At 35.4% G+C, this 25,739-nt stretch overlaps 2 protein-coding genes, 1 long non-coding RNA gene, 1 other non-coding gene and 1 pseudogene across 5 annotated transcripts; 2 read left to right on the forward strand and 3 right to left on the reverse strand.

Annotated features, from left to right (window-relative positions):
• Window positions 1–436: 436 nt before the first annotated feature.
• Window positions 437–3,049, forward strand: LOC126713916 (uncharacterized). 2 transcript variants are annotated; one of them, XR_007651486.1, is made up of 6 exons: window positions 437–560; window positions 918–1,007; window positions 1,113–1,531; window positions 1,923–2,012; window positions 2,120–2,240; window positions 2,729–3,049. It is a non-coding gene; the product is annotated as an uncharacterized LOC126713916 (long non-coding RNA). The 2 variants fall into 2 exon arrangements; XR_007651485.1 differs by lacking the exon at window positions 1,923–2,012 and having other exon boundaries at window positions 2,077–2,240; window positions 2,729–3,045.
• A 6,261-nt stretch (window positions 3,050–9,310) lies between these two features.
• Window positions 9,311–9,796, reverse strand: LOC126700160 (uncharacterized). The gene has a single exon (XM_050398178.1). It carries the CDS (start codon window positions 9,794–9,796, stop codon window positions 9,311–9,313), a length of 486 nt encoding a protein of 161 aa, XP_050254135.1.
• Window positions 9,797–11,364: 1,568 nt separating this feature from the next.
• Window positions 11,365–12,252, reverse strand: LOC126700169 (uncharacterized). Its single transcript, XM_050398189.1, has one exon. It carries the CDS (start codon window positions 12,250–12,252, stop codon window positions 11,365–11,367), a length of 888 nt encoding a protein of 295 aa, XP_050254146.1.
• A 2,535-nt stretch (window positions 12,253–14,787) lies between these two features.
• LOC126700171 (uncharacterized) lies at window positions 14,788–24,364 on the reverse strand (annotated as a pseudogene).
• Window positions 24,365–25,058: 694 nt separating this feature from the next.
• Window positions 25,059–25,165, forward strand: LOC126716287 (small nucleolar RNA R71). The gene has a single exon (XR_007652090.1). It is a non-coding gene; the product is annotated as a small nucleolar RNA R71 (small nucleolar RNA).
• Window positions 25,166–25,739: the final 574 nt, after the last annotated feature.

Below are 25,739 nucleotides of genomic sequence, written 5' to 3' on the forward strand. Positions count from 1 at the left end.
TCTTCTCCTTGTGGAGAAAAACTGTTTTCTTTTCTTTTTATCATATGTACGTACAAACTACATTAGTAGTTTCTTTATTTAATAACTCTTATCTATATATATATATAAAACCGAAACTTTTGAAGCTACCACAATTTTCCACATCAGCATTTTTTTTTTAATTTTTAAATCTGATTTATTTCTTTTTATTAAATATATATACTCCCCTTTCTCAAACCAAATACCCTAACCCGATATTCTGAAACATATATACTCCCCTTTCTCAAACCAAATACCCTAACCCGATATTCTGAAACCAAAACCCAGACCACCGTCGGTCCTCCTCTCCCACAACTCAATGACTCCACCTTCTCCAGCCGGCAAAGATAAAGAACAGAGTCCTGCCTTTCAGCATAGTCCATCTCTAAGAATTTAAATCGACCAGCTGGAGAAGGTGAAAGCTGTAGCGGTTCTACTTCAACTTCATCAATGAACTTTCGTCACTTTCCCGAGAACAAATTGTCGAAATCATTATTACAATAATAACAGTGCACGCAAATTCATTACTCTTATATCACCATGTAAGGATTTCAGATCGCAAAATTCATTACTCTGCGGAATTAACAATTTCTTATATATATTTTTTTTTTTGGGTTTGAATTTCTGGTTTGAAAGATTTAGTACAAGTTAGGGTTTTATGAGGTATAGTTTTTATTTATTAATTTATTTTTATCGTTAACAGTTTAAAAGAATTATGTGATTCAGTTAATTGGTTTCACTCCGTTTGGTTCCCAAGAAACCACTAGAAAAGAAGTTCAAACTGGCATGCTGAAAACCGCTTTTTAGAATTTCTTTTATTGTGGTTTCTTGGGAACCAAACAGGTTTGTATTATGCTGTTTTTATGAGGGATCTGATGCTAAGGATGGCTTACTTGCAGGCGGTAACAGTTATTGATTCTTCATTCTTTGGTTTTTGTGTTCTAACTTCGAAATAACATGGAACAGAGTAATTGGGAAGCGGATAAGATGTATGTACACTCTGAATTTTGTTTCAGTGGGTTCCAACTCATTTTTGCTGTGCTAAATTTACTGAATTTATGTTTTTTTGGCTGGGTTTCCTTTTCTTGTGGTAGGCTTGATGTTTACATTCATGATTATTTGTTGAAAAGAAAATTGCATGCTTCTGCAAAAGCCTTTATGACTGAAGGGAAAGTCGCCACAGATCCAGTAGGTAAATGTTGCAAGCTTAATTCTTTTCCTATACACTTTTTTGTTTTTACTTTACATTTACATTATTGTATTTAGCCATCATTGCGTTTTCCCCTTTCAGTTGTAATACTTGGGATTTTCTTTCTTAATCTTCTTCTCCTTCTAAGTGAGAGTTTTTTTGTGTAATTTGGGTGGCTCAATTTTTTTTTCCTTCCCTTTGATGTTCACACTGTCACGCTACCGTATTGTGCTTTTTCCTGAGACTTCGTAAGGGTGCGGAGAGAGTTTAGAAGGCTGTCACCACCAGTCTACCGCCACTATCAGATGGCTGGAACTGCTGCAGGTAAAGTTTTTTTCTTGTCCCTTTATTGAGCGTTAAATGTGATTTAGGTTTGGGTATTATGGGTGTATTGGTTTTGATATAGGAATTTTGTGTTTTAAGTTGAGGCTGTTTTCCTTCTCATTTGTGGTTCAGATTTTCTGCTTCACTCTCCATAGAATTTTGACTACCCAATTGAAGATTTTCATCAATTTTGTTTCATGGTCGACTTTTTGTTTTTGTTTTTCCCTCTATTAGAGGAAGGTTTTTGCTTTGAATGATGTTGGATTAATCTGGATGAACTATGGACTTTGAATTTCCTCTTTAATCTGTATGATTTCTTCTTTATATGTTTTTTACTTGCTGTACTTATTAATTCATATAAGAAGATGTAGTTTATGCCTTATGGTTACAGATATCAATATGATTCTTTTGCACGGCTTTATTATAGCTTTGGGATGGCTCTTTGCATGAGGAACTGTTACATTAATGGAACTAAATGAAGGTATTTTTGTTGGAACAAATGGAGTTTAACCAATCTATTTTTATTTATTTATTTATTTTGGTAGGTAAAGATAAATTCTGATGATGGGTTTCATTGGTAATAAAAAGAGATATTTGGATGACCAGTTTGAAGTTTGAAGATTTCAAGAATTGCAAGATGACAACATGTAAATTTTGTGGGCAAAGGTTGCTGGCCAAATCTGGTGTGGCATTGGGTTACATTCATAAGGTAACCTTCTTTGAGATAAGACTATTTGGTGGAGTTATGAATTTTGGTTATGCTTCTCTGCATAATGCAATACAGTGTCACTGCTCATTCACTAAGTAATATTCCCCTAATATGAAACTATTTTTTAAATTACAACTGGAGAGATGTAAATCAATTTTGAACTTATAAATCTATTCCTATTCAAGAATAATAGAATCATAAAGTATAGTGATGATCTTTTTTTTTTTCTTTTTTCTTTTTTAAATAGTAATTCATTTAAGCTTAAACATTATTTGCTGGGACTACGGCTTCACAATGCTGAAATTGTCAATTTGAAATAAGCAGATTTATTACACCATAAGAAGCTATACTTGGTTCTTGATATAGATCATATGCTACAGAAGAAGAATATTTAAAATAAAAAACAGATTTTCAAGGTATTTCTGTTACCTTTATATTTTATTGTACTTTTGCAGTGTGCTTAGCATTTTGTATATCTTTGTTTTCAGGTATCATGGTGACATTCCATCTTTGTTTGTATGATCATCTCTAAAAGGGTCTTGATATCTTAATGATGCAGAAGATGTAGATACATCTGTGTCAGCTGAATATCTCTGCTTAACCAATTTATTTTCACTTTAATATGATAATATTTGTTACACATAATACTTTTGATCTTATTGTTTTACCCACTAAAAGAAGAGGAAGTTCTTTCAACATTAAGAGTCCTCTTATTTGTAGGGAAGAGAGTCAGATTACGGAAATGGGCAATTTCATCATTATTTGAAGTATGTTGTAGTTTCATTCTCAAAGGTTCTTGCTACGTCATATTGAACTGGACCTGTTTGTGTTTTGAAATTAACTTGAACTCTTATAAAAAAGACATGGTTTTGTATCTACTCTGTGTGAAACACCATAAAGAAGTAAACTTTAACTTTTTAGCTTTAACTTATAAACTTTTTTTATTCACTTCGGTTTCTCTTTAGTCAAACTGGGAAGGGTGAAGGAAAATTAAAAAACAAAAAACAAAAACTTGCTTATGGATTTTATGAGATGCATACGTGTTGATTGTGACTTTTATATTGTAGAATGATGAATAGAACTGAGAAGTAAATATGACATTGTTTAGGAGCCACTTGAAATAGTGAAGAAGCCTAAAGGTTGATTCTAATGTGGCTGCACTTTTATTCAAAAGTTGTGTAGACGTGTTTATGCATTAATATGTGATGCATCTTTTTGGCAAATTTTACATATTTGAGGTTCTGTGGTAAACAATTTTTTGTTTTTTTTTTGTTTTTGTTTTTGTTTTGTGTATATGTGTAATTGTTTTTTTTATCTTAATTTTTACCTATCAAAAACACATCATTTATCCTAATACTTGAATGTCTTGATGAAGGATTTGCACTTAATCCATTGAGACCAAATTTGATCATGCAAGTGATTCTGCTACCAATAAAAAAACTGACTGTAACATGAAATTAATTCTTTTACATAATTTTGTAGTCTAACTTGCAAAATGATTCTAATTTTAGAGTTGATCTCATTTTCAGTAGCTTTCCCGTGCATCGCACGGGTTAGCGACTAGTTAAATAAAAACTGATTATCTAATTAGATTAGCCTTTTGGGCCTACCCAATTGGGTTTTAGTTTGTGGCTTGAGATGGGACCAAAGGGAACAAATAAGACTCTAGCTCCAATGGGTCTTGGACTTTTCTGTCAACTCTTGACAAGTCCAAAGTTACCATTAATTATATTTAATACCACTATATAAATATAATTGCACTCTAGGCCTTATTAATAAATTATATCCCAAGACTTTATTATACATACAACCCTTTCATTAAAATATTCGTAGTAATACAAAGTCATGAATATTGACTGCCACTTTGAAGATTACTACATCTTAATCCTTGAGTACCCGGTTTAATCATTTATGTTATTAATCATATATTTATGAAATCCAATTTCATAAATATATACTTTAGTAACTTCTTACTAAAATGGTTGGGCCCAACACTCTGAATAACCAAACTCATTAAACTTATCTCAAGGTAATATTTTATATCTCCATTAAGAGATTATGAATTCCATATTAAGAGTATATATTCCATCAACACTAAATGCGGCTACCCAACATACTAAGGTTTTGATCATGTCTTATAGATCTCACTTCTGATATATCAAAGCAACCTACACCTCATGATCAAGTCCATTATTCTCTCAGGATTTAGAGTTGATGTAGAAAGAAGTCGTGAGATTTATTATTCATTTGACAGTCGTTAGGAGAATAATAAATCTCACAGAGGTCCAGTTCAATATGTCTTAACTCTTAAAACATATCAACGTATCAACTAGAAGTATCCACTTCCATGATCAAGACAAATCATCTTAGTTGATATGTTATAGTCTTCGCAGATGAAATGCCCAATTTCATCACCGACTACGAACTAAAATTCTGAGTTTACAAAGAACTTCTGATTTATATCTTTCTGTGACTTTTCACATAAATCACATACTATGCATCTCATGGACTAAGATAATGTCTCATTAGTTCATAAATAGTCTTATATAATTAAACAATTTAATTATTTATGACATGCCAATAAATTGGATTTTAGGACATAAACCCCAACAGGCTCCTCTAGAGGTGGATCAAGGAGATCCTCAAACAGGTGAACTCGGAGTCCTAATGATGTATGACTTGTATATTTCATTCCTGCAAAAGAAAAGGAAGTTTTCCTTAGACAATCTTATATTATTTCCCATGTTTAGCTCTTTGTCCTTGGAATCGCCTTGGATCATGTAGAAACTTTAAATGAGACAAGTTTAGAATTCACCTGATGAGATCTTGTAGTACCAACTTAAACTTATCTTGATTGGCTCTGATGGAATCTGCACTTACTTGAATGTGGCGGAGCCGAATGCCCCTAGTTTAAAATGAATGCATGATTTTTGGAAATCTTGGTTATGATGATTTTTTATTTTATTTTATTTTTTTGAACAGATGATGATAGTGATTTAAAAAAAAAAAAAAAAAATGAATGAGCCATGGGCGAATGCCCCTAGTTTGGAACATGAATTCATGAGTCTTGAAAAAAAACTTGATTTGATCAATTTTTGAAAACAATGATGCAAGTGATGATTTTTTAAAAACAAGTGAGTTAGGCACCTTACAAAGCCATAGTTTGACCCAAAAAAAAAATCTTTTTTAGTGTTAAATGATCCTAAAAAAATGTTCAAGAGTGCGAAATTGCATGGAATTGCATGAATATATGATAAAGGGGTTGCGTGCCACTTGGCACCAAAGGAGTGCCATTCGGCACTTTTGGAGTGCCGCTTGGCACTTTGAGAGTGCCAATCGGCACTTTTAGAGTGCCAAACAACACCTAGCCACGCCACAATGCTTATGCAATGGTGGGTCGACTCCGTACACTTTTCCAACGCGTGTTTCGCATTTTTACAATTTTTGAAAATTTTTTACTTCGTTTGTGATCATGAAACACTCTCCTAATCAGCTACAAACTCTCTAAAACCTATTTCAAACCTGATTAGGAATTGATGCAGCTTATATAAATGAATTCTCCTGCAACAAATCTCTGCATAAAGGTTTGTAACACATAATAATCACAAGCAAAAGTCATCCATAACTAGCAATCATAATTTTTCTCATTCAACAATTCATGATATCAACAGATGGGTTTGTAGCTTTGATTTCAGTACCAAAACCAATTTTATAGCCTATAAACTAGAGGGAATCAAAGCTCTAAGGAATGTCAAAGTCAAGTGGGACTTCCTTTGTGCTACTGTGAAATTCTAGGATCCCGAAGTTTAACACCGCTGAACTCTGTCTGACAATAGAATAACTTTCTGCTACCCTGGGCAATAATCCAAGCAAAAATTTTGTAGTAGTTTCTTGTGATCCCAAGCATAAGGAATCTTTATCTGATGCTCTCAGTCTTCCTATTTTTATTACTAATAGTTTGATTGAAGATCATATGGTGAATCTTCATGCAATTATCTCTCAACTGATTGACAAACGCACCTATGGAGTGAACGACAATAAGTAGAAAAACTTCGGTTTGGCTTTATGCATAGCAGGAAAACTTTTTCTTTGCGCTGGAAGACACAATTTTATGGATGCTTAAGCCATAAGTGTTGTGAATCAAATTAAGGATGGTGATAATCTTGTTTCTTTGATCTTGGTAGAAACTCTTCTAGGACTGGACTCTGTATTTCATGGTGGAGAAATTCAGAACTTCTTAAGGAGTCCTTTGACTTTGTAGATATGGCTGATGGAGCGATTAAATATGATTGCCAAGCCTACAACCGATAATTACGGGCCTAGCAGTTTTCTTAGCAGGGCTGTAATCAAAACTGAGTGCCAAACTGAGAGTGACTGGGTAAAATTCTTAGACAAGAAATCCAGTACCTCAATTCAATGGGACTGTTATTGATGGAAATGCCCACCCCCTCTAATGAGGTCTTTAGGATCAGATCACATCTTCCTTGTTAGGTTACAGAGGGAAACTTTCTACAAGGAGATAGACTCTTAAGGCAATTCAAATATGAGGAAGGAATGCCTGGTGGCAAAAGAAGAAGATTTTTCACTCTTGTGGACACAAATCCTACTTTTGTACAAAAGATGCTATTGGGATTAGAGATGGTTGACCAAGTGGACCAATCTTTTGTCAAGGTTCACTTTCATAGGATGACTACAGAATACTCTAACCGGTTGATAGACAAGATTGTTGATAAGGAGGCTGAGAGGATTGCTATGAGAGAACAATTTCTCAAAGACAACCGGGAAAGACCCAATGAAGACAACTATGAATTCAAAAGAAGGGACAATGATGACAAAGTACCTATCATAGGAGAAATTAGTGATCAACAAAAAGAGAAAAGAATGAAGACAAAGTGACCTTCTTATTTTTTGGCATTGAACATGTTTATTTAAAAGTTGATGTAAAAACTCTTATGTTTAGGAATTATTTAGGATTTGCAGGTTAGGGATTCTGTTTAAAGTGTAGGCTTTTGGGGTTTGGAATTTTTTATGGTTTAGTTTAGGGTTTGGGTTCTTAAGGTTTCATTTGGTTTCGGGTTTGATTTAGGGTTTTGTGTAATGACATGGTTTAATGGAATGGTTGAATTTAAAAAAAAAAAAATTGGTTAATGGGCAAATGGTGGTTTTGTGAAATTGTGACAAAACCAATGCATGGTTGACTACGTACCCCTTTGGCAGAAGGATCAGGTCATCATGTAGTTCATTGATTTTTTTTTATTTGACTTAACTTTTGTCTAGGTCGACCTCTCGGGTTTTAGTTAAACCTAGGAAAGGAAATAACATAATTTACAACCACTTCAAACGTGGTGCTTTCAAACTATTACCTCAGATATGGTATTTCTTCAGTTGATCCATGTTGGTTGGCTCAGTGAAAGGGTTTGCATAAGTCCATCAACCTTACTACTCACCCAAAGTATATCTGTTTGATAATGTATGGGCTTGCCCAATTTTTCTTGAACTTCCCATTTGCATTTTGGACCTAAGCTCGGATTTCCTTCAACACTAAATCCCCCAACTTTAAATCTCTGGTTCTCACTTTCTTGTCAAAAACTTTCCTAAGCCTTCTTTGGTAACCTTGAATATGATACAAGGCTTTGAGTCTTTTCTCATCCAGCATGCACAGCTAATCGTATTTGCTTTGCAACCAATCCACTTCAAGAATTCCATTTTCCAGTACTGACCTTAGTGAACGGACACCCATCTCAATAGGAAGGATTGCTTCTATCCCATACACCAATGAATAAGAAGTGGCTCCTGTAGAAGATTGAATTGATGTTCTGTACCCCTAGAATGCATAGGGCAACTGTAGGTGCTAGTCCTTGTAACTCTTTGTGCTCTTCTTCAAGATTCGCCCTATATTTCAATTAGCAGCCTCAACCGCTCCATTAGTCTGAGGACGGTAAGGTGAAGACTTGTGGTATTGAATGTTGAACTATCATAGTAGCTTCTCTATTTCTCCTTTAAAGTGTTGCCCATTATCAAAGATAATTTCATGTGGTACCTCGTATCTGTAAATGATATTGGTCTAAATGAATTGAGCAACTTTCTTTGAATTCAGAATCTTGTATGAGATAGCTTCTACCCATTTAGTGAAGTAATCAATGGCTACGAGTATGAAATTCATGACCATTAGATGTTGTAGGGTGAATCTTCCCAATAATATCTATCCCTCATGTGGAGAATGGCCAGGGTGATGTCATGGTATGTAATGGCATGAGCTTCAGATCTTCATGGACTTGGCATTGATGGCATTTTCAGACAAAAGCCGCACAGTTAGCTTCCATAGTAGTCCAGTAGTAACCTTGTCTCATTATCTTCCTTGACAGCATTGTGCAATCATATGTGGCCCATAGCTTGACTCATGAACCTCTTCAATTATTTGATGTGCTTCCTTGGCAATTACACGAAGGAGATGAATTTCATCATACGATCTTCGATAAAGCCTTTCACCACAAATAATGTAATTAGTAGACAACCTCTGGATGGTTAATTGATCATTCTTGTCTACAAAGAGTGGGTATGTCCCATCCTTGAGGTACTGTAGGATGTCTGAGTACCATTCGCCTTCTCCATCCTTTCCTTCATCTTCTTCTATCGTCATGCAATAAGCGAGTTCTTCTTTTTGTTCCAACACTATCGGTCTAGTTTCATCTTCTTTTGGCCCATCCATCATGGATGCCATGGTTGCTAAAGCATCTGCAATTTGATTTTACATCCTTGGCACATACCGATATTGGATCTTACTGAATTTTGAGGCCCACTTCTGAAGACATTCACGATACGGCATAAGCCTTTCTTATTTGATCTTCCATTTATTCTAAATCTAAGAGATTATTAAAGTTGAGTCTTCATATACCTCTAACTCCTTCACTCCTAGGCCCAAGGCTGCTTGTAAACCTATAATGCAAGCTTCATATTCTATGGCATTGTTAGTGGCAGGAAAGTTGAGTATGCCAAAAAATGAAAAGTGTGTCTCTTTTGGAGAAATTAAGAGAACTCCAATTCCACTTCCATTTTGATTTGTTGCTCCATCAAAGTACATCTTCAATCCCCATGATGTCCTCATCTGGAAAGTCTCCTTGGATCTCTTCAGCTTCTTTTGGTGAACAATGGGCTAGGTGATCAACAATTGCTCTCCCCTTCATAGACTTTTGAGTCACATACTTAATATCAAATTCTAATAGAAGCAAAACCCATTTAGCAGTCTTTCCATCTTGCACCAATTTTTCCATTAAGTACTTCAAATGATCCATTCTTGCAATCAACAAAACCTTGTAAGCAAGCATATAATGTATGAGTTTACGGGTTACCCATACAAGTGCTACACATGTCTTCTTTAATGGTGAATATTTCTCTTCATAAGGGAACATCTTCTTGCTAATGTAGTAGATTGCATCCTCCTTTCTAGTCTCCCCTAGGTATTGAGCAAGTAGAGCCCGTATCGCTATATCTGTAGTGGTGAGATACAACAATAATAGCTTTTTAGGAACTGGTGGGACAAGTATTGGTGGCTTCATCATATAATTATTGATCTTTTCAAAGGCTTCTTGGCATTGTTCATTCCATACTATAGGGACTTCCTTCTTGAGCAATCAGAAGATTGGTTCACATGTCATAGGGAGTTGGGCTATGAACCTGTTGATGTACTGTATCCTCCCCAGAAATCCTTGGAACTCCTTTTTAGTTCTTAAAGGCTTCATTTCTACAATTGCCTTGATTTTCTTAGGATCAACCTCTATTCCCCAATGGCTTACCATAAACCCTAGCAGTTTTATGGATGTGACTCCAAAAGTACACTTCTTTGGATTCAACCGCAGCTTGTAGAACCAGATTCTTTCAAAGAACTTCCTCAAAGCTGGTATGTGCCCTTCATGGTCTTTGGACTTTACTATCATATCATCAACATAAACTTCTACTTCTTTGTGGATTAAATCATGCACCAAAGTAGTGGCTGCACGTTGGTAAGTTGCACCAGCATTTTTAAGGCCAAACGGCATGACCTTGTAGCAGTATGTCCCCCATGGAGTTATAGAGGAAGTTTTCTCCATTCTTCTGGAGCCATCTTAATCTGATTGTATCCTGAAATTCCATCCATAAATAATAACAAAGCATGACCTGCTGTGTTGTCAACCAGGACGTCAATGTGAGGCAATGGAAAGTCATCTTTCAGGATGGCCTTATTCAGATCTCAAAAATCTACACACATTCTAACCTTCCCATCCTTCTTCGGTACCAGAACCACATTAGCTAACCACTCTGGATAGTTGACCACTCTTAGGAATCTTGCATTGTATTGTTTCTCTACTTCTTCCTTGATCTTAAAAGTCCACTTTGGCTTCATTCTTCTCAACTTTTGCTTGACTGGCTTAATGGTTGGATTTGTTGGAATGCAGTGTTGTACTATATCTATATCAATCCCAAGCATATCTTCATATGACCAAGCAAAGACCTCCTTGAACTCTGTCAACAGTGCTACTAATGTATCCTTCTCTGAAGTGGTTAAGGTATTGCCCACTTGGATCATTTTGGGCTCATCAATTCCCAGGTTAATGGGTTGGGTTTCTTCTTTTATAGGTTCAAGGTATCCATGTTTTAATTCCTTATTATTAAGAAAAATCAAAAATCATATTAAAAGGGAAAGATTTTTAACAAACTCTACAAACTCAACTGGAAAACTATCACAAATAGATTTAACAGGAATAGAAACACTAGCAAAAATAGACTCAATAGGAACGAAAACAATGTTCTTGGCAGGAGTGACTGGCTCAGTGGTCTTGATCTTCTTGGTAAAAGTGACTGACTTGATAGTTTTGATCTTCCTCATGGAGTCCTCTATAGGGTGGGCGGCTCCTTCCCATGCCCAGTTCTTCAACTCAATCGTGGCTTCCACAATGGCAAATGGCTCCCAATAAGCTCCTTCTTCCTTCAGCATCGATACCGAGGGATCTACATCCATATAATCCATAGCTTCTTCTTCAATCTCCATGTTTGTAGACTTGTCAATCACAAAAGCACCCAGGCGCTCTATGCTGTCCACCCATTCATCAAACAAGTCGTGCTTGCCACTGTTGCCCAAGTAGGTGGGTTAAGGGAGATGCTCTAACTCACTTTCTTCCATCCTCTCATTATTACATTCAGCATTCTCAAGTGTCATGATTTTGAGACTGTGGACCATCAAGTTTTGGTCTAAAGCAGCCAACTTGGCATCTATGTCATCCTCCCCTTCAGTATGCGAGATTGGTGAACTTGGTTCTGAATCATAATATGACCCTAATTCCGAAACTTCTCTTCCATGTTTGTCATACCAAGGGCCAAACCTTGAACTAACATTAGTGATATCACTCCAATCTGAAAGGTGCCCATAGGAATATTCATCATGATACATTTGATTGGCTTGTGCATTCTCCTCTCTTGCATTCTCTAACACATTTATAAGCTTGTATTGATCACTATTAGTGTCGCTCCATTTGTTGGCTTCGGCATCGTCTTCTATGTCTTCATCATAATAGTCCACATCACTGTTATATTCCTCAAAGAATAGGTCTTCATCTTCATCTTCTCTATCACTAGGGGGTTCACCCCAATCATTACCATTGTACGAGCTATCATAACTTCTGCTATTGTCGTCACTATTGGTGATACTGTCATCATCATCATGTCCACTATCACTGCTGTTGTTGTTACTACTACTATCACTTTTATCTTCACTTCCATCTTCATCATCACTAGGAGATGTTCCCTCTTCCTCATCTTCATCATTGTCTCTTAGTTCATACGGGCTCTTTAATGTATGCTGGCAGGCCTCCCAATATTCCTCTTCATCTATGTTGCAAATAGGATCTCCAAGAAGTGTAGTCATGGCATTAGGATCCATATAATTAATCCAATCAACAAGAACCCAAGTTGTATCTTCTTTCTTCAATTCTAGAACCTTGTTATTGCAGTCAAGTAGTATCTCAAACCCAAGCACCATTGTCTTTGTCACAAGATCAAATCGGTTTAGGGAATCCCTAATAACGTTGACTTTCTCCAGCTTTGACAAACTTTCCGTTCAATGTAGAAGTATAGGGCTTCAAAGGTTCTGAAGGACAAGGGAGTCCTTTTGCTTTGGCTTTAGCTCAGGCCATCTTTGTCATTTCTATCTCTAACAAATCATCATCAATGGGCTTATAGCCTAGCCTAAAAGGTGGTGTGGCGGTAAGAATCATCGAGACTTGAACAATAGGTTTCTTCATAGTCCTCCCCAAATTCATCCCTAGAAGATAGTTCATTCTCCTCATCATTGCTACCACATTGTTGTTACCATAAGAAGCAAAGTCCATCGGGATCTTCTCCACTCCTTCTTCTCTCTTTTCAAAGCCAAGTCTCTCAATCTCAAAGCCATCCAAGGTCAACGGCTCTTTCTCAAAATCAATACCGTAAATAGGTTTAGTCATAGTTAAAGTGTCCCCATATATGGTCAAAATAGCCCCTTCATGTGGAAACCAAACCTTTTGATATAGAGAAGAAGGTACAGCTTCTATGTCATGGATCCATGGTCGCCCAAGGAGCATGTTGAAGCATGAGGCTATATTAAGGACTTGAAAATCCACTTTCTTAACCATCAGTCTGATGGTAAGTTCTAATGTTATGGTTCCCAAGACTTCTCTTCTACTATTGTTGTATGCCATCACATGTTGATCAGTAAGCACAAAGTCTTCAATATTGAGGCCTAAGTAGCTAGCAAACTTCAAAAGACATACATTTAAAGCACTTCCATCATCTATCAAAACCATCGATATCCTCTTCCCCATGGAATCTACAGTGATATGAAACGGGTCGTTGTGGTGCTTACCCTTCTTGGTTAGATCCTTGTCAGAATAGGAAATGGTGAGTTCCCTATTTATGGACCCAATCATAGCATCTAGATCCTGAGAGGTTGTGGTTGTGGGGACTTGAATTTGGTTGAGAAGGTCTACCAGATTTTTTCGGTGTTTGTATGAGGCCATAAGTAAACCCCGTAAGGATATGTTGGCTTGAGTCTTTTGTAATTGCTTAAGGACTTCATCCTCTTCAGCAAGTGTTTTTTTGGGTGGATCTATTCAAGGCTTCCACTGGGTTGTCAGTCTCTAAATGTGGGGGTGTGAAATGTCTCCCCCCTTGTTATATGGGCAATATTGGTTGGATCTGGGATCGATATCTTGGGATTTAAAGTGATTCCCCCCACCTATGTGTGTTTCGCTATTTACATAGGGTTTGAAGTGTCTCCCCCCATTTATAGGTATTAAGTTGGATTGGGGTTCGAAGTGTCTCCACCCATTTATGGATATTTGGTTGTTCTCGAGTTCTGGTATTTCATTCCATACGTCATATCCTGTGGTGGTGGTAGATGTCCTACCCATTAATTCTTCCCATGTCATCGTGAAGCATTCGGGTACTTCATAAATCAAGTCGGATGGGTCTTCCTTATTTTCTTCTTCGGTCAACAAGCAATTAATCCTTGGTCCTTTCCCAAAATTATGATTGGGCAATGGATTGTTAGTGATGCTAGGCCTTGTAGGCGATGCAATCACCTTGTTATCTATTAGGTCCTGAATTACATGACAAAGGGTGAAACAATGGTTAGTTTCATGACTAAGGCCTTGGTGGTAAGCACATCTTTTATTCACATTAAACCTTAAGGGCAAGGGGTTCGGAATTGGTCTTGGATCTATGAGTTTTAGTAACCCTTTTGCTTTTAGCTTGTCATATACTTGGCTCATGGGCATGTATAACTCATGAAATTCCCTTTTAGGTCTGGGTACTTATGGTACTTGCACAGGTGCAATGGGTGCAATCAATTGATAAGGATCATTTTTATGGATGTTGAAAATTTCTATAGGCTTAAAATTAGATCCTACATTCTTTTTAAACCTTGGTGGGTCATCTTTCTTTATAGTTCCATTGTTTATTGCATCCTCAATTAGGGTTCCCACAACAATCAAAGCTTTAAAATTAGGAAAGTATTGTGCAAACAAATACTTGTGGTATACAGGCAATAAATTCTTTACAACCATGGCTAACTGTTCCTCCTCACTCAGTCTACTCATCTTCTGTGCTGCCTTGGCTCTCCACTTGGTAATGAAAGTAGAGAAGGATTCTTTCAGTTCTTGCTTAGTGGTCTTGAGGTCTCTCCTTGTGATGTCCACTTCTATATTGTACTTGTATTGTTTGTGATACTCTCGCAGATGTCCTCCCAATTTCTTGCCCTTGCATCTTCCAAATTGAGGAATCACCTAAGAGCGACTCTAGTTAGTGTGTTTTGGAACATTTAAGCAAGTACTACTTCGGTCTCACCTAAGGGCTACATAGCCCTCATATACATCTTCAAATGTGACTTCGGGTAGCTGGTCCCATTAAACTTGTCCAAGGTTGGCATCTTGAACTTGGGAGGTAGCCTCACATCAGGGAAGAGAGAGAGGGAATCATAGTCCATAAGGTCCTCCATCTTATAGGATCTCCTAATCATCTCCTCCATTTTATTCATCCTCTAGTTAATCTTCTCTACAGCCGGTGGATCATAATCAGTCTTGTCCTCCTCTTGATTACTCTTCGAATTTTGAAACTGTTGCATCATACAGTTCATGTCTTCCCTCAGTTGAATCTGACTAACTACCATGGTGTTTAGTAGCTCTTGGGTGTTCATAGGTTTCTTTGTGTTTGGGTGTTCTCCTTCTTCCGCCATACCGCTAGGAGCTCCAAACTTCTTGTGGCTTGAACTGTCTTGGAGGTCAGAGATAAGGTTGTGATGTTGCAGTAATGGAGTTTCTTCTATGCTTGAAGGCTTCAGTATTATGATGGGAGTGATAGGCTTGGAACTAGAGCTACTAGCTTGAGTGTAGGGCTTTGGTTCTCCTTGTAGCCTTCCTTCATATCTTGACCGGACTCTTCCCTAATGGGTTGGTCAGGTTAATCAAAGCTAAGACCCCATCCACATCCATCAATCAACCAAAACAAATACACATAACATGCAATGCAATTTTAACCAGGACCGACCTAAGGGTAGTATAAAACATTTAACTATAACACTGTAATCATTAAATGAAATAATAACCACTTTAGTTAGCCAAAATAAACTAAATAGGTAGAACCAATATATATTAGTAATAAACAATTTTTTCACTTATAAAGGTCAATAACAATAAAACAGTAGTTCGATATGGAAAACATTTAAGTCATTATGTTGTAGGGTGGGTTTGTTGTTTCATTGTTTCCCACAGCTAGGACATTACACCTCCTAACTTGTAATGTATTGAATATTACGTTGGTTCGAACAGCATGGTTTGTCCCTTACAGTCAACAGGAAATGATCCAGTGACTTTAGGCTATAAGTTGGTGAGTTCACCACTAGGTACCTAAATCTAATGAAGGCCGGTGATCTGTGGTTACTACCACCACAAGTTGTTGAAAAGGGGTGCATACATATTTGTTTGGATGGCACACACTATGACAGTTAAGGAAAGATTTTAACAAACAATACAAACAACAAAATGTCATACACCAAAATATTATACAACATCTCATCAAACATAAATAAACAAACAAACAACAATATCACACAAGACCATGCAAAAACAAGGGTACACATTTGGTCACTTAAGTCTAATACGAAGCTTAGCCCTCGACATCCCCAGCGGAGTCGCCACTGTGAGAGATCTCAAAAGTAACCCTCAAAAAAGAGATTTGGGTACCTTTTAGGGCACCTCTCTTTTTGGTAAGTGGTATGGAGTCGCCACTTATTTTTTATACAAAAAAAATAAGAAAATAAATAAATACATGACTGAATTGTTCTCTTCATTGATTGAATAAAAAAGTATATATTTGAAAATTTGAAAAATTACATGGCTTTGGGTCCTAGTTACAAACTACCAAATAATTACATGGCTTTTTGTCCTAGTTACATTCTACCCAAAATAAAATAAAGACAAGGCTAGATCTACTTATCCAAAGACCTAAACCCGAAGGCTAGGTTACAGAATAAGAAGATGTTAGGCACTCATTCCTCCCAGATAGAGTCTGGTATTCTAGACTCTTATGACCAATGTACCATTTTATGCATGTCATGAATGATATGTTGAACATGTGAAACAAAAATTAAATCACACAAATTTATTTATGAATGAAGTCTCTTCTTTTAAAAAGAATCAGATCTGTTTTGGTTGGTAAAAAATTGATTTTGATTTGTCAAAATACCAGATCTTTTTTGTAGTATGTAGAAAAAAGTGACTTTTGGAGATAAAAATTTAGATCTGTGTTTATTGCATAAAATAAAGTCTTTTGATTTGAAAAATATCAGATTTGTTTTTAAGAACTAAAAAAAATGATTTTTTTGGTTTCTAAAAGATTTTATGATAACAAAAAATGGTTTTTGATAACAGAAAAATCAGATCTGTTTTTTATATTTTTTTAAAAAAAATGAAAAATATTTTTTAAGAAGAAAGTTTCACTTATAATATAAATTTATGCAACATGCATTAATCTTTTTTAAGAAGAGAGTTTCACAACCACAATCATGTTTAATCTTTTTCTTTATTTCAAAATCTGCATATGTAAAGAAAAATCGTCAGTTTCTAATTTGAGAAAAATTCAGATTTGTTTTTTGATTGAGAAAAAAAATTCAAATCTATATCTAAGAAAGATGCAAATCTATTTTTATGTTAAGAAAAATTCAGATATGTTTTTTATTGAGAAAAAATTTAGATCTACATCTAAGAAAAACACAGATTTGTTTTTATTTTAATAAAAAATCAGATTTACATGTAAGAAAGATACAGATCCGTTTTTGACTAAGAAAAATTTAGATCTACATCTAAGAAAGATGCAGATCCATTTTTTGATTAAGAAAAATAATTGTTCACATGCAAATTATTGGAATCAAGAAAAAGATCATAGAAGTGGTATAAAAAACAAGATCATGCTTTAACAAAACAATGATTAATAATTTATGGATAAAGAATAACATTCATCATCATAAACAAGAAGCCTAAAAAAGGATAGGATGATTGAAAACAACATCTTGCATGAGCACCCCTTGTTCTTGAGAGGATGCTTTAGGGTTTAAAGAAATTTATTCAATTATCTTTGAAACCTAAAAACCCTAATTTAAGTAGCAAATCTCAGAGCGGATCAACAAATATTAGCAATTTGACAGCCTCAAAACATATGCCTCTCAAAGCGTAAAAAAAAAAAAAACAAAAAAACAAAAAAACAAAAAAACAAAAACAAAAACAAAAACAAAAACAAAAACAAAAAAAACATGGACAATTAGAACGCAAATCAAGACTCATCCTTCTACAAAAAGATCGAAAAGGATGTGCCTTATCGTCACCCGAAGGGAGTTGGGCCAAAGCCCAAAAGGAGGCAATTCGGCACTTTTAAAGTGTCGAACGTTCTTCGGTGTTCGCGTGCATTTTGGATTCTCTTTCTAGGGTTTTTTTATCCAATCCTTATACCTAGACGTGTTTTCATCCTTAGTCTATGATTCTTATCTCTTTCCTGGATAATTTAGACTTTTTCAAGAACAATTATCTTGTAAATAATTCTTTAAAATAAATCTTGATAAAGTTCAGATTATCCACAATTTTATTGTTATCCAATCATCCCTTTTATTCCTATGCATGCAATCCTATTTTAAACAATAATTATCAACCAATCACAAAATTATTTAATTAATTTTAATTTTTTAACCAATCAAAATTAATTTAAATTAATCGTGTGTGGTCGACTCTACCTAGACACAATGCACGCTTACTGTGCAAACTTGATTATGCGATATCTTTCAATTCTGTAGTCCGATTTGGAAACCAAACATACCATTGCAACCGTTAGAATCTCAAGATCATTTTTATGAAATGTAATGAATGAGTTAATGCATGTAATGCAAAACAAATTGACGTATGTAATGCAAGAACAAATTGATGCATGTAATACAATCATGATTTTTGGGGTGCATTGATGATCACTCAAGTCATTCTCCTTGATTAAATCATGGGTGCAAAATCAGGTGTCTACACTAGACCATGCCTCATGGACAAAGGTGGAATACTAAGGAAGGCCTCGAATCCCTACTCCATTAGAAAGGCAGGATAGCACGCATCAGTAGATGCATGGAACAAATGGAGGGAAAACAAAGACCATGCCCTTCGATCGCAAACCCTCTCAGCACCCTATGTTCAAGATCAAAGAAAAGCTATCCATCAGCACACATAATATATGTACCAAACTGATAAACAGAAGGGAAGAGAAGCATACCTAACCCTTCCACACTTGAGCGGAAGGATGCCTCTTCAAATCTTATTGCAGATGAGTGTCCTCGATATTGTCATCTATCTCTCCAGTATAGGCCTCTGATCCAGCCTAACAAGGTGGAAACCCCGGTCTACGACTACTATGCTTAGGGGCGCTGAGCCTAGCCTAGCTGCATCATCAGCCTCCAAATTTGCATCTACGTCAAACATGAGCTCATCTCCAAACTTGTCGCCCCCTAGGCATTCTCCCTCCTTGGTCTAAGGGAACTGTGAAGAACCTCCACCTGAACTAGTATGAAACTAAGATAAGGCACTGGCCATCTCTACTGAACATCGACTCCTAATGTGATGTGCTATGTGCATACCCCTAAAGGGCGCAATATCATCACCTCCTCAATCAAAACACCTCTGAAGGGTCCGGTACACCTACAAACTAGCTGAAATGGTGTCATCATCACTACCAGACGAATCCCTTCAGGATAAAGCAATAATAGGAGCCTTCTCGCGATCCCCACTAGACCTCGACCGTTGAGACATAATCTACAAAGACAAATTCAGATTTAATCAGTAAGCCCAAATTAAATGGCAATGCAAGCAAACAAGTATGTCTAACCCTACTACCTAAAACGTACCATGCATGATCATACCAAAATGTAATGTTTTCTCAAAATATCAAGGTTTTCAAAATGCCTCTCTTGGGATTCAAATTCGGTAGTGGCCGTGTACTCCTACCTTTTTTATCTCAAAATATCAAGGTTTTCAAAATACCTCACATGGGATTCAAACTCAGCAGCGACCGTTTAATCCCTCCTTTTTTATCTTAAAATATCAAGGTTTTCAAAATACCTCCCTTGGGATTCGGATTTGGCAACAACCGTTTAGTCTCATCAGGATTCAAATTCGGTAGCGACCATTTAATCTTATTTGCCTCTTCGGGATTCAAATTCAGCAGCGATCATTTAATCATGTCCACCTTTTCGAGGTTCAAATTCAACAAAGACCGTTTAGTCTTATCGAGATTCAAATTCAGCATCAACTGTTTAATCCTATCCACCTTTTTAGGATTCAAATTTGGCAGCGACCGTTTAGTTTCATCGAGATACAAATTCGGCAACAACTATTTAATCCTATCCACCTCTTCAGGATTAAGATTCAACAATGACCGTTTAATCCTATCCACCTTTTCAAGATTCAAATTCAACAGTGACCGTTTAATCCTATTCGCCTCTTCGAGATTCAAATTTGGCAACAACTGTTTAGTCTCATTGAGATTCAGATTCAGCAGCAACCATTTAATCCTATCCACCTTTTAGAGATTCAGAATTCAGTAGCGGCCATTTAGTCTCATCGGGATTTAGATTTGACAGCAACCATTTAATCCTATCCACATTTTCGAGATTCAGATTCAATAGTGACCGTTTAGTTTCATTGGGATTCAGATTCGGTAGCGATCGTTTAATCCTATCCGCCTCTTCAGGATTCAGAATTAGCAGCGACTGTTTAATCCTATCTGCCTCTTCAAGATTCAGATTTGGCAGCAACCGTTTAGTCTCATTGGGATTTAGATACGACAGGGAACCTTTAATCCTATCCAACTTTTCGAGATTCAGATTCAGCAGTGACCATTAGTTTCATTGGGATTCAGATTTGGCAGAAATCGTTTAATCCTAACCACCTTTTCAAGATTCAGATTCAATAGCGACCATTTAGTCTCATCATAATTTAGATTCGACAGCGACTGTTTAATCCTACATTTTTCAAAATTATTCTCATTCAAAATTTCTTTGTCCTCACATTTTCAATACCCAAAATCTCCGGTCATCCTACATCATTTTTTATGTTTTCCTAGGTTTTTCTCCTCAATTTTTGTTGTTTTAGTGGCATCCAACATTTGCATTTTCATCTATGCTACCTAAAATTAAGTTTTACTTGCATGGACAGGTGTCTATATATGTAATTATACATGTATGCAATTCACACACACACACACACATATATATATATATGAATGTGAACCTTCGTGCCTACATGTATGTGCGTGTGAAAGCATGCAAGTATGCTTATGACGCTCCCCAACCAGCTCATTGCTAGTCCCTAGCAATTTAAGCGACTTGAGACAAAGACACAAAATAACAAAAAAAATTATTACTTTGGTAGAAATTGTTAATCAAAGATCAAAACACTAACAACCACCAAAGATATTCCACATGCCATCAATACTTAGTGTGTGAATAGTTTAGACAACACAAACACAACCTCAGTCTTAAGATAAAATATGGCTTGAATTTCTATCCAAAGTTATACTTCAACTCAAATCTCACAGTTGTTAACACTCAACAAATAAAATCACTCCGAAAAGGGTGTAACACTCTCAAACATATGTGAGCAGAATAATATAGAACAAAGACTAATATCTCACATATAAATAAGATGAAGAACGGTGAAGCAAAATAAAGGATATTTATAGTCTCATGAAAGGATGCCAAACACTAAGAATATTACACCACACACATTGATTAGTCATGTCAAGATCCAAACCATACCTTCCTTAAGATCAAATAGGGCTTTCATTGGTACGTAATGTAGGGTAAAGAGGAGGAATTTAGAACAAAAGGTATAGGTAAAAATAAAAAGTGTTCCCAAGAATAATTAGAGAGACAACTTCTTTTGAATATATGACAATTAATTTATTCTCTCAAGTTTCTTGAATATTGCACTTTCACTTTTTTTCTTTTTCTTCAAAATTTCATCAACAAATTCATTCTCTATTTCTTCCTCTTTTACATTCCCCTTTTTTTTCAACATTTTTCCTTTTCTATTTATGAATCTTTTTTCTTTCTTTTTTTTTTTTTGAGTGAGTCCTCCTTTTCTTCCAACTATTTCACCACAAATTTATCGTAATCAAACAATTTGATTGCATTCATTCTTGGAACACCTTAGGAAAGGGTTTGAGAAAGAACGGCTAAAATAATAGGCTCAAATGGGTGACTAGCGGTAATGTATCAAGAAAGAAAATAATAAAGGCTCAAAATTAACAAAGATGGCCTAAAATCATCTCTTAAGGATTGTTATAGTTCTTCAAAATCCATGACTTTAACATATTTAGGTGTGGCATAAAATTTGATGAATTCTTAGCATTCAACCAATTCAAAGAATAATGAGACTAAGCAACAAAAAACTTATGTGCTTCCAAATGAAAAATGAGGTCAAAAGAAAATAACCCTAAAATAAAAAATGAATGGCTCAAGAACTCACTTGGGTTATAGTCTCTACATTTTATTTTCAAGATTTTCAAAGTCATCTCTATCTCTCAACCAAGAAACATGTTCATTTGGGTAAAGTGCATGTGCATACTAGTTGAGCATGAAAAACAGTGGAATTGTTTAGATAGAAGTAGTATAAAGAACTTTGACTTAAAACTCTTGCTAAAGCAACACTTCTTCTTTTTTTTTTTTTTTTTTTTTTTTTTTGAAAATTGGACTAAAAACAAAAATCATTAAAAACAACCCAAAAGAAAAAAAAAATAACATAAAATAAAACCAAATGCAAATCATCTCAAGTTCCTCCCCCCAACCTAAAACTTACATTGTCCTCAATGATAATAAGGAAAAACAATAAAGAGTAGAGATTACAGAGAGTACCTTGAAGAGACGAACATAAATGAACAAAAAAAAAAACTTTAACACCTACAAAAGGGGTTAGAAAACAAAACAACAAAAATAATAAAAATAAATAAAAATTTTTTAAAAATAATTATAAAAAAAAAAAAAAAAAAAAAAAAAAAAAAAAAAACACACACACACACACACACAATCTAAACTACAACACAAATACTAATGCTAATTGCTTGGCAAGTCTTGATAAATGGGATCCTCCAAATTAATGGATTCCTCCTCTTGTGAAAAATTCTCCAGAAATGGCTTAAGACATTGTCTAATTCACCTTAAATATGTTACCATTCTTAGGATTTTCAATTTCTATGGCGCCATGGGGGAACACATTTTTAACAATGAAAGGTCCAATCCATCTAGATCTCAAATTTCCAGGGAACAAATGTAACCTAGAATTATACAAAAGAACTTTTTGAGACGGTTCAAAAGATTTCCTTAAAATTTGTTTGTCATGAAAAACCTTCATTCTTTCTTTAGAAATCCTAGAATTCTCATATGCATCATGCCGAATTTCTTCCAACTCATTCAATTGCAATTTTCTCAATGAACTAGTCTTGTCTAAGTTAAAGTTAAACATCTTTATTACCCAATATGATTTATGTTCCAATTCCACAAGCAAGTGACAAGCTTTACCATAAACAAGTCTATACGGAGACATACCAAGAATATTTTAATAGGCAGTGTGGTACGCCCAAAGTGCATCATTCAACCTTAAAGACCAATTTTTACGATTTGGGTTAACTGTCTTTTCCAAAAAAAATTTAGTCTCCCTAGATGGTTTGTCATTGTCCTTTAAATAAATCCTATGAGTACAAATTAATGGACTAAGTCCTTTTATGTTAGCCATGTTCCTCCCTATGACACCCTTATGTTTTCTCAAAACATTTAATAACTTACATTCTTGCAAGGAATCAAGTTCAGAAGATATTACCATAGGAAAAGTCTCATCGGTTCCTAGAAAAGCATACTTGAGATCATTTGGCCAAGGTTTCAACTTCCATTTAGGTACTTGCTCACTAGATGAGAACAACTTTATCTCACAAGGTAGCAACTACTCATATTTCAATTTCCAATTGTTCGCTTCCAATTCCTGTGCAGATTCCAAGAGACAATGAATGTATGCAATTTCAGAATTCTCATCAAAGTTAAAATCACATGAATTGACTAAACAAGTTTCTAATGTTTGGTCTTGAACAATTGTTTCAATCAAGTTAACTTCATGCACATCCTCTTCATCCCTAGTTTGCTTACAAGTATTAAAAATATTAAGCTCAAGGGTCATATTGCCAAAAGACAATTTTAAGACTCCACTTCTACAATTTATCAATGCATTAGAAGTTGCAAGAAATGGGAGTCCTAAAATCACAAATATTTGAGAATCAACATTAGAAACAGGATGCATGTCCAAAATAATAAATTCAACAAGAAAATAAAATTTGTCCACTTGAACCAAAACATCCTCAACAACACCCTTTGGAACAATCACAAATTGATCGGCAAGTTGTAAAATTATGGAAGTGGGTTTTAACTCACCTAGACCTAATTGCTCATACACTGAATATGGCAAAAGATTCACACTTGCCCCAAGATCAAGCAAAGCTTTCTCTATCTTTGAATTACCAATCACACATGAAATAGTAGGAAAACCTAAATCTTTAAACTTTGGAGGTCTTTTGTTTTGAATGATTGCACTAACTTGTTCAGTAAAAAATGCCTTCTTATGTACATTAAGCTTACGCTTAACAATGCACAAATCTTTCAAAAATTTAGCATAAGATGGAATTTGCTTTATGGCATCCAAAAGAGGAATGTTCACTTTAACTTGCTTAAGCACTTCAAGGATTTCAAAATTTTGATTCACTTTTTGAGGGGAAATCAACCTTTCGGGAAAAGGAGTAAGGATAGGACACCTTTCAATTTCATTAGATTTAAACTCAAGGACCTCATCAATACTCTTTATTTTGGAAGACTCATCAAGTGTATTGCTTTTAGGAATATCTTTTTCAATGATTTTTCCACTATGAAGAGTAGTTACAGATTTAACTTGACTCACTTTATTTTCAAAGGAACTACAATCATCAACACAAAATTGACCTTGGGGGTTTGGTTGTGGTTGAGATGGAAACTTACCCTTTTCTATTGTGCTCATGGATGTGGTCAATTTAGTAAGAGTGCTCCTAATGTCATTTATGGCTTGTGAGTTTTGATTATTAATGGTGGATTGAGTTTGCATGAATTGTTGCAAAGTGTCCTCAAGACTCTTCTTTGGAGAGGGATTATAGGGAACAAAATTTGAAGAATCATGTGTAGGAGGTGCAACCACATTATCATTCCTCCAACTAAAATTTTGGTGACTCCTCTACCCTGAATTGTATTTCTCTGAATAGGGGGAAGGGTATGATTTTTTCACCATGTTCATAGCATTTTCTTGATCATGCAACACCTCTTTAAAAGCTAGAATTGTAGGGCATTCATTGGTAGGGTGTTCCATGGTCTCACAAATTCTACAAACTTCATCAATTTTAGGCACAGTATTAATTCCATTGACCTTCCTTAATTCCATGGCTTCAAGCTTCCTAGTTAGACTAGCCACCCTAGCACTAAGGTTATCATCTTCCCTAAGTTGGTACTTACCACCCCCAGAGGGGTTGGTGGATGCTCTAGACCTATCCGAGGTATCAGTGGTATCCCAAGATTGGGCATTCTCAGCTAAGAGATCAAAATAATCAAAAGCCTCATCAGGATCTTTATTCAAAAATTCTCCATTGCACATCATCTCTACGAATTGGCGCATCTTTGGAGTTAAACTTTTATAGAAAAAAATAATTATACGCCAAGTTTCATAGCCATGATGTAGACAAGCATTAAGAAAATCTTTAAATCTTTCCCAACATTGATAAAATGTCTCATTATCTTTTTGTGAAAAATTCATTATTTGTCTTTTAAGTGCATTAGTCCTATGAATTGGAAAAAATTTCTTTAAAAATTCAATTTGCATCTCTTGCCAAGTACCAATTGATCTAGGTCTCAAAGAATTAAGCCAAGTTTTTCCTTGTCTTTAAGAGAAAAAGGGAACAATTTCAACCTAATGGTCTCTTCATTACATGATTGGTCATGGAAGGTAGAACATACCTCCTCAAATTCCTTAAAGTGTAGGTAAGGATTTTCAAAATCTAAGCCATGAAATTTAGGAAGTAATGAAATCATACCGGGCTTAAAATTAAAATTATTTGCATTAGTTGGAAAAATGATGCATGATGGTGCACTACTCCTAGTAGGTTGCAAATAATCCCTGAGAGTTCTAATGGGTTGGTCAGGATGGAAGTTTTCATTATTTAAATTATTCTTATCACGATGATTACTCTCTAAGTCCGCCATGATATTAAGTGTGTGAGAATGTGTGAAAGAATCAGATAAATTGCCAAAAAAATTATTAGACTCAATTCTAACCAAGCGATTATCACTATCACAACACCAAACACGCATGCAATAGTAAAGCAAGAAAGAAAACGAAAAAGAAAATA

This window comes from Quercus robur, chromosome 2 (genome assembly GCF_932294415.1).
Source record: "Quercus robur chromosome 2, dhQueRobu3.1, whole genome shotgun sequence".
In the NCBI taxonomy this organism is placed as follows: Eukaryota; Viridiplantae; Streptophyta; class Magnoliopsida; order Fagales; family Fagaceae; genus Quercus; species Quercus robur.